The sequence below is a fragment of the Limulus polyphemus genome, unplaced genomic scaffold (genome assembly GCF_000517525.1).
Source record: "Limulus polyphemus unplaced genomic scaffold, Limulus_polyphemus-2.1.2 Scaffold1618, whole genome shotgun sequence".
NCBI classification, from domain to species: domain Eukaryota; kingdom Metazoa; phylum Arthropoda; class Merostomata; order Xiphosura; family Limulidae; genus Limulus; species Limulus polyphemus.
In genome coordinates, this window is record NW_013667228.1 from 48,530 (window position 1) to 58,990 (window position 10,461).

At 37.2% G+C, this 10,461-nt stretch overlaps 1 protein-coding gene across 1 annotated transcript in view; it reads right to left on the minus strand.

Annotated features, from left to right (window-relative positions):
- Window positions 1-10,461, minus strand: part of LOC106464312 (polycomb protein Scm-like) — a 100,210-nt gene that overhangs the window by 46,748 nt on the left and 43,001 nt on the right. The window contains exon 5 of the mRNA XM_022392012.1: window positions 865-935. Coding sequence (XP_022247720.1) covers window positions 865-935 — 71 coding nt within the window. The remainder of the gene's footprint in view (window positions 1-864; window positions 936-10,461) is intronic.

Here is a 10,461-nt window from a genome sequence, read left to right on the forward strand (position 1 = left end):
TATGTTTAATGGACTTTTGTACAAGAAGTAGAGAACTATATATAGTGTTTATGATATGCCTATAATTTTCTATAGTGTAAAGAATTTGTTGTACATACATTTAACTTGTTCCAAATATATATATATATATATATATATATATTATTTTCAAAACAAGTGGAGTGAGTGCTGTTCATTTATCATTGAATTTATCACCAACAAGTCACAGACACCTACTGTAGAAGAATCCTAAGCCCAACAACAACACAGTATATATTTATACGATTAAGAAGTATAAGTAAAAGCCTGTAATTGACAACTAGCGAACATAATCTAACATCTGACAATTTTTAGCATGAAAATCACCTTTCATGCTGACTGGTTCAATAAAAAGCTTCATAAATTCATAAAAAAATCTTTAGTAGAAATATTAAATTACAAAATTTGCTTTTACATATACAACAGATTTACAATATTTACTAAAAGCTTGTTAAATTTCCTAAAAATACACTTAGTAAATTCAGTTATAGTATGTATAGTTTCACACTTCAAAGATGGGTCAAACTGACACATTTCATCCAGAAAGAGTTAAATGAAACTACAGCTCTGTTATCTTGCATTACAACTCCCTCCCACGAAAAACTCCACATAAAATACACAAGTATACCAACAAATTAAATAATTAATTAAAATATAACACAATGTTTTACAGTTATGCAATTAAGTTTTAATTATTTTTAATAGTATTTTGATTATTTGATTTTGAACGTATACATGTGTCATCATTCATACTTATACCAACAAATATACAAGCTGTTTATCAGTTTTATTCAAAATAATTTGATGAGTACTACATGACCCTTTCACTAACTACAATAACTTTACCTGTTTAAAACAAGAAGCTGGTGCTGCTTCAGAACTAGTTTCTTTGAGATATACATTCCAGTCAAAGTAACCTAAAAAATATTTATTATTACTGTGAAACCTATAATAATGCACATTAAATTTGTATTCATTTTTATAAACTATGTACACTGATCTCCACACCAAGAAATTTACATAAATAACATTTCTAAATTGATAACCAATTTCAATCAAGTCATGTTACCTCAGTATATATATAAATATATACAAATATACTGAACATATTTCTCATATTTAATTTAGAAATAACATATCAAGTAACTTTACAGAATTCAACATTTTCCTTATCTGAAAATGTATTTCTGATAGATAATTACCTCTCTGCACCACTAAAAGCTATTACCTCACATGCAACTGCCGTGGAATTTCCTACATATACCACAAGCATATACCCCTATATATGTTAATGTGTATTGCACCAGTCTATGACATAATCATCATAATGCTGTAGATCTCCACCAATAGAAGGATGATAAACCACCATACGCAGTAATTCCTGTGAGCACTAGTGCATGATCATAGGCTCATTCTCCACAAGGCATACAGAATGCACCAGAAGTGGAGAGGAAGAGTGGAAAGTGGTGCAGAGGTGTATCTCTCTGAAATACATTTTCAGGTGAAGAAAATGTTAATTTCAGAAATGCTACTTACTTCTCTGCACCACTACAAGGTAGAGTCCCACAATCAAGATGGTGGAGGGCCAGTACAAACCAATTACAATAATGAGCTCCTTTCTAAAATAGCAACACAAAGGGCAAGCCTGATGGGTTTGACACCCATGAGACTAAGGGTTGCCTAGTGGAATAGCATTTAGTGGATGACCAATTCCTTCTCAAGCAATTCCTTTGATTTATGTATTCATTATTTTCAGTACATAGAGAGTAGAGCAAAGGAAATTGGAAAAATTCAGTGCCAGTGGTAAAGCATCATGGAGATGAATAAAACATTAGAAGTTATCATTTTCTTACACTGAAAATGTACTTCCAATAGATACTTACCACTTCTCACACAAAAAGGCTATCTTGATCATTGTCTACCCTCTAAGCATTGCTAAAAGAAGTTTAGTAATCAGTGCACTAGTCTTTATACCCCATTAGTTTCATGTTGTTTCTGAACATGTACATATCATGCGAATACTCTCCACTAATAGTACTGTGCCACATATATATATGCAACTATATCCCTCTGCTACTCCTGATCAATCCTCACTTTCAAGAATTGGCAAGTACTAGAATAAAAACTCCAGTTTTAGTGAGGAGGAAGGGTGGGAAGTGTGTGACAGGAGGCAAGTACCTGTTGGAAATACATTTTCAGTGTAAGAAAATGTTAACTTTCATAATGGACCTACCTTCTCTCACACAAAAAGGCTAGAACTTCACATTGCAAAGGTGGAGGGCCATAGTAGGTACCTACTAACCAAGTGGAAAGCAACTGCCCAGAATGAATGTGTGTGCTTGGAGATGAAGATGAAGCACACCTGTGGTACCAGCACTACTACTGGAACAGGTACGCTCTTTACCCAGGAATTAGAAAAATAACATAAAATGTGTGGAAAAGGTAATGCTTGCACAACTGTAAGGGCATTAAGAAGGCTCAAGCTGTATCAACACATAATTAATTTTTTAAAAAATGTAATAAGATGGTTAGGGCATGTAAACTATGTTATTAATACCCAACAAACACAATCATAAGTAAACAGAGTGCTGTATTCAAGCAACCAGAATTATGAAAAGGAAATGAGCAAACAGTTGTAACTGGCTAAACTCCCATAATCACCATGGGAGCAAGAAGTACAACAAGCTAGACCCAACGTTATCGGGTCTTGGCATTGCCTTGACTCAACAGTAAGAACAGGAAAAGCTGTAACTTGTATTACAAGCAAAATCATAACTCACTCAACCATAAATGAAGAGTAGAGACATCCTGTCTCAGGAATTATGAGGAGGATAAACAACATTCGCCCAACCATAAGAACAGAGCACAGATATCCCACTGCTGGTATTACGAGGCAGATAAAGTCTCTCAAACCCAACCACAGTAGCAGGAAAGAACCTTTTGCAACTGGAATTAAGGAGAAGAGAGGTATCTACTGCACACAACCATAGGAACAGGGCAGTGTCATCCTATATCCTATGTAGGCTGGTCCCAAATAATATTTGATCATTGGTTTTATTGAGTGCAGTCTGCCCAGGCAGAAAACATATGGGGGGAAACACCAGTAGGGAGCCACCTTTGCTCTCTTCTCCTGAGTGGATAAACGAGCATAATTATAGTAACACTCAGGAAGAAGCCTCCATGATCCACCATCCCAGTGACTGGGAAATGAGAGAGGTAAAGATAAAAATGCAGTGGGGAGTCTGGAGGAATGTCACACAGGAGACAGTGCAATGGATGACTGTGTTTCCCAATTTTGAAAAGCAGAACAAACCCAACTAAGGAACCAAAAGGTCAGTAGGAATGGGCAGAAATCCCTTTCTTCTTTACTCATGAAATCCATGAGTGATGGTCCACTAAAGATATAATTACAATATATAGATTGTTTGTTTGTTTGTTTGGAATTAAACACAAAACTACACAGTGGGCTATTTGTGCTCTGCCAACCATGGGTATTGAAACCCGGTTTCTAGTGTTGTAAGTCTGCAGACATACCGCTGTGCCACTGGGGGGCCAATATATATAGATATATATGTACACCACCAAGAACCCAATGGTCTTACAGAAACATCCCACCTCTGTGAGCATTATATATTTACTGTCTTTAGTGCAGATTTGATACAAAGCATATTTTATCAGACTACACCCGCCACTAGGTGGGATCCGTAAATAAGCTTGGGAAAGTTGAAAAAAAAACACGAAAGAAAGGAAATGAGTAGACTTCCCCAGTTAAAGGCAAAGGGACATGTGCAGAATTGCCATGAGAGGAAGACTATATCTTCCAAGGGGAGGTGAAGGCAAGCAGCTGAAAATATGGTAATGTGACAAATTTGATGTGAAGAGAAATTGTGGAGATGGCAACCTTCCATGGACAAGTCCGAATACGCCATCCTGACGAGTTGGTGAACCCAACCAGTGAGGGTTACTGGAGACAGATCACAGAAAACAGAAGGGTTTGAAGGAATATTGTCAGGAACGTGAACCCTGAAAGGAGGCAGTATGAGCCACATAACACCTCAAGAATTGAAGCAGGAAAAGAACCCTATCTGGATCAAAACAGGATTACAGATGAAATCAAAGGTAAGGAAACGGGTGAAAAAGATAAACCACCTTCCTGGGCCACATAGGTATTAGGCAGGAAGGACCAGTCAGGGTAGAGGATGACACAAGATGAATTGTAAAGGGTACAAGAAACATTAAAAACATTAATGGCACATGTATTGGAATGATAGTGTCCACAGGCAAGGAGGAGAAGGTACAAGAAACATGTAGTAAGTGGTTCAAAGGGAAAATGAGAAAGGGCATAAAGGACCACATTAAGAACCCAATTTGGGACCACAAAAATACATGGAGGTCGAGCAGTATGGAAGGAATAGAAATGGAGGAAATGACAGGGGAGGAGAAAACATTACAGAGGGTGTTTGATAGGGCCACCCATTAACTGGACACAGTCAAAATGGACAAGTCATGGTCAAACCACCAGGTGAAGAATTGGGAAATCTGAGGAACAGAAGGATTGAAGGGATGGAAGCCATGGCACAGAGACCAAAGTTGGAAGATAGACCAATGCCATTGGTACAGTCAAGGAAGAATGTCTGATGGTTCAGGAAAGATGCTATACAAGGAGTCAGTCTTTGTCTGAGGCAAGGGATCAGACAAAAGACAAGCATAAAGATGGAGTGTGGTGATATTGGGACTACATCTGATCAAGGTTGACAGAGGAGAGACCGAGACAGAGGTAAGGGCAGGAGACATAGTACAAGTAAAGGCCAAAGGAGAGGGAACCAAGGCTGGGCAGGCCAATATGGAGCAACCAGTAGACTGAGACAAGGAGTGGTCTGGATGAGGGATAGAACTGTGGGTAGGAGTCAGATTGGAGGGTAAGCATAAATGTGAAGATTTGTCCAATCCTGACTGAATGCATCTACACACACAGAGCTGATTGGCATGGAACAAAGGGAAGAAAGTTTGTGTTCCAGTGTGGGGCAAAGGCATTGATAAGTGGTGTCTCCAGTTGAGAACACATCCACCAAAAAACCTGTGGATGTAGGGATCACTCTATTGGATGAACCTGATTGGGACAAGATAAATGATCAGCAACCAAATTCATGGCTCCAGGAACATGACAAGCTAACACCACCATGTTGTTATGGTGGCCCCAGAAAAGAAGATCTAGAATTGGAAAACATAGAGATCTGGATTTGGTTCCACCCACCTTACTTTGTGATATAATTGAAGACACTGGAATTTTCGTAATGGTCCATAACCACTCGCCCCAGCAGGAGTGGAAGGAAATGGGTCAAAGCTCAATGAACTGCCAAAAGGTCAAGGATGTTGATGTAGAGTGCAGACTCCTCTACAGATCCCAGATCAGAAATGTTTTGATAGTTTAGGAAAAGATGCATCCATGAACAGATGTAATTCTGTACAAGGTGGAATAATTGGAACCCTCACCATCGTCTGATCCCTGTCACGCCACCAAGCTAGGTTTGGCCTGATTGATCTAAGGGAGAAGTGTCCACTGAAGTAAATGCATATGAGCACGACCCATGGAAATGAGAGTTTCCAAGGAAGCCAACATCTCCAAAAGAAATATAACCTCTCGAGACATGAGAGAAGGTAAGGGCCTTTGTGATTGCCCAATCGAAGAGGAGAATGCTGGGCCTGACTGAGGTGGAATTGAAGAAAACCCCAAATGAATCAGGTACTGAGAGGAGGTTTGAATAGTCTTCTCCAACTTGATCAGAAAACTCACCTGTGCTGCTTCCTGTAGAAGCAAACATGTGTGATTCACTAATTGTGAACAGGAATAGTCGAGCAGGAGCCAGTTGTCCATATAATGTTGAGTGCAAAGACTCAACAAATGAATATGATGAGCAAACCACTCGACAAAACACACAAGGAGCTGAAGACAGACCAAACTGCAGTGCTCTGAACTGAAACACTTGACCCTTGTAGATGAACCAAAGAAAATGACACGACTTTGGAGCAATGGGAATGTGAAGATAGGCGTCAGTCACATTGAATTTGGTCATCCAGAATACCTGGGAAAACACCCACCAAAGTGAGAGATAGGACTCCATGGTGAAGGGAATGCTCGTAGTATAGAACACTGGAGTATGTGCATTTATGTGGTACAATCATCTGAAATTAGGTCTCCACTGAGAGACAGTGCAATGAGTTACTAAGACAGCAAAGTGTAATGATAGGACTAAACCTGGTGTTGTCTGTTGTTTTTATGGTACAATATACAGAAACATTCATGTCAATTGTACAGAAACACTGCTAAAGCAGTCTTGCAAGAAAAACATCTCAACAGTGGGCAATGAGCAAAGGTGGTGGGGTTTAATGCTTTCTGTTCTTCCTTTCTCAACATAGATTTTGAAGTAAGTCTTTCTTGTCAGGCAATGCTAGCCACTTGATGTGATTCAGTGGCTCCAAAACATAAGAAATGCACTGGTTAGCTCCAAATTTTATGATCAATTTGGTATGTATTGCCTCCTCGTTTCTTGTGACTCTTTTGCAACGTGTTGGAAAGTGCAAAAAAAGAAATAATGGCACACATAGGCAGATGTTACAATATGTTCAAATAACATGGAAATTATTGAAAACTCAACTGGTAACAGTTACCACACAAGAGCCAATGGGAAAACTGGAAAATGGCAAATAGAGGGATGCAAACCCAGAGGCACATGAAACTGCTCAATGATTTAAGTAATGGGAGATGAATACATTAGGTGTAGTTCACATACCAACCTGTAAGATCTCTTCCAAAGGCCAGAGATGAAAAGAGGCTGTGATATGCTGAATCTGGTGGGAGGAGACATGAAAGAACATAGAGTCAGACTTACCCAAACTAGATTATGCAAGACTGATGAGTTGGTCAACCCAACCATTGAAAGTGGAAGGGGCTGATTCCCAAGAGGAGGAGGTCTGCAATGATAAAAACAGACAATTGCAGTTTCCATGAAAAAGGGCAGTCTAAGAAAGAAAGTAATGGACAGCCTGTACAGAACACAAAAGACAATCAGATTGGCATGATTGTACAAAGAGGAAATAGAGTGGAGAGAGAGAGAGAGAAAAAAAAATACTGATTGCCCTTATGGGCAGCCCAAGTATTCCAAAGAAAGGAGCAGCATGGAAACAACATCAACCAATCCCTAATTTGGAAAGTACAGGAGAAATGTTTGAACGATGATGACCACAAGAAAGGAGAAGAATAAAATGTGTTATAACTCATTTACTACTGTCTCTGTGGATTACACTGACCACATGACCCCAAAGTGACCATCTGAGTTTCCATACTTGAACCTTTAACATGCTTTGTGTATCTTCACAAAATTTTTCAAGTTTTTAGTACACATCACATCTTTTGTAGACAAAATAAATCACAATTTTTAATTGAGAATGTTTTTGTTAAAAATATCTCCATGAATATATGAAGTCAGTGTTGACTGCTCCAAGTGCAAAGTGATTTTCATGTTAAGATTAAAAATACTTTTTCATCTCACAATTTTGAAATTTCACTTGCATAATCTCTAAAGCCTCCTAAGTAAGTATAAAATAATTTTTTCAGAAAAACTATGTTTGTTGTTTTCTCCACCCTAACTCTATATACGATCTCATAACCAACTTAAAAGGTTGAAAAATGCAAAATAAAGTGAGTAGTACTGTTCTATCCTCTTTAGTACTGCCACTAAATTTCAAAATAGTTCTCCCAAGAGTTTCTACTTCTAACTTTTCACATCTATTTTATATGTTTATTTTACTCTTAGCAGATGAAGTAGAAACCTACTGATCATAAAGCAGGGCCACAACTCCTGCCATTAGACTTTTTATGTGACTCCATAATACAACATTGTGGGGAACAAATAAGTTTCTGCAGCACAATTACCAGAACACGAGAAAGGATTTATCAGTTTGTTTATAATACAATGATTGAAACAAAAATTGTATAAAAGTAATAAAAAGTGCAAGAAAATGTTTATGATATGGCTCTGTACAAATTCTGAGCTGATCCAATAAACTTGGTAGGTATTTGGATGTTAGTTATCCTCCCCGAGTGATTGGAATTCAGCACTAAGGTGTGCAAATTCTCATGAACACGTGTGTATATATTATTACTATTTACTCATAAATGCTTAATTTTTAGTCATTGTTCTTAAAACATGATATAATAAATAAAAAATATGTAGAAAAATAAGGATTTCTAGTACTTATGATGTTACAAAATTGATTTGTACTTCCTTGTTGAACTTGGTAAGCCTCGTCTTAAGTCTTGTTTATTTTCTCAAGTGGAAGGTGGAGAAAAATTAATTTTTGCGAACTTCAAACTTCCTTTTTAGAAAAATAGAAAATTATCAAATGGCAATACCAGTACACATAAAACCACCATAATTTATCTTGCTTTTTAATAAAGCTATATATGGGTTTAATAAATTACCTTTTCTGTTCAGAACAACAACTTAGTCAACAGACTTCGATATTTCCAGTCTAATACAAGTTTCCCCTTCATACCAATTACAAACGACTATCAGATTTACATAGTTTGGAATGTGCTCTTTCTATTGGTTATAAACATGTACTTAAGAAAAGTAGGTGTGAGTAGACACAAGGTTTAAAATGAATAGAGTAGTGGCAAGATATATTGATATCTCAACAAATCAAAATGGTGGAAGGTTCATATTTCATATTCCAACTTGTCAGTGTCTGAAGTCCAAGTTTCTAATTTGTTAACCAATATCGACATTGTATGATAGGTGTAATAAAATGTAAATTGAGCAATAAGACATGCCATATAGCACAAACAAATATATTTAGCATTTGGTTTTAATATTTTCCTTTGAATTGAAAAATTAAAACATATAACATTAAAATTATAAGCTATGTTGTGATGGAAATTTTACTAACACAATGATAATAAAGTTGTTTCCTTATATTTTGAAAATAAATTTCTAAAATGTTGTGACATGCAATCTTTGACCTGTCCTAAAAGAGAGGGATTTAAGAGACAAAGGATACAAGGAACATGAGATCAATGGCTCAAAAGGAGGGGTGTGCGTGTTAAAGTCTGAAGACCTACAAAAAGGTCCAAGATGGGAACAAGGACTGGATAAGGGGGTGATAGACAAAGGGTGCAAGTACCAATCTGTGGGATGGTTCCTTATCAGTCAAGACAAGTGCTCTACTACCAGTATCAAAATCCTTCTGACACGACTGGCTGCAAGGAGAATACAATGATTGTAAGCCCAATAAAGGAAACCTACTGTTGCATCTCTGATCATTTGTTAATTTCCGGTATAAAGTCCTCCTGAGAAACTTCAGCAATACAAGTCCTTTCTTAATTAAAACTAGTTTATTATTTCTCGATACAACTTTATAATACACAGAATTCCCACAGTCACATTAACTTCCAATGAGACAGAGACCAGTACAGAAGGAAATATGTCCCGTAAAATTAAGAGACTTTGTTGAATTTTAATTTTGTATGTAAATTCTGTACATTTAATTAAGTTATTGTTAATTGTTTATTGGTTTAAAGTAAGTGGCTATTGTTCAGGATGAACAATACTAAGAAAGGGGCAGTGTTATGACAGCATGGGTCACGTGACGCTAGTAACACGTCATATTCTCGAAGGTTCGTGAAGCCTCGAGTGTTTACTAGATGTACAGTATTCTTGTATATAAGACCGCCAAGAAGTGATGGAAACAATGGAATGTAATTTAACTGCAGACAGAGATAGAGATAACAATTGAGTCAAGTGCGTGAATCGTTCGTTTGTTGTGACTTATAGCGTTTGTTTAATTTATAGCGTGACTGTGGAAATTAAGTGTATTGCAAAGTTGTATTGAGAAAGAATAAACTAGTTTTATTTAAGAAAGGACTTGTATTGCTAAAGTTTCTTTGGAAAGAGTTTTTACAAAAATTAACTAACGACCAGAGATATAACAATACTCTTCTTATAGAGGTCAGTTAAATGTTCTGGGAGAAGATGTCCTTTCTTTATGGTAGTATTTCTTGCCTTAACATTGACTAGCTCTACCTCCTGGCACACACCCAACAATGCCCCTTCCTTAAGTGTCTGCTCACATTTAGAGAAACCACTGTTATGGGTACTACTTGATGCTCTGCCACAAGTGACTTTCCAATCTTCACATCTGCTGCTCTGAATGGGTCTTCCACTGCTTCCACAAGCATCAGGCTTCCTTGGGGATGTTCTTTTATTCTACCCCAAATTATCTTCTCTGACATAGGGGGTATTGTAGTTGACTTAAGTGCTGTGACATTCAAATCAACAGATGCAGCAAAACTTACCGGAATTTGGCTTTTGTTGTTCCCATACGTCATTTTATCAAAATTAACTACACACTTCCTTAGTAGTAAGTAGTCCAACCCTAGTATGC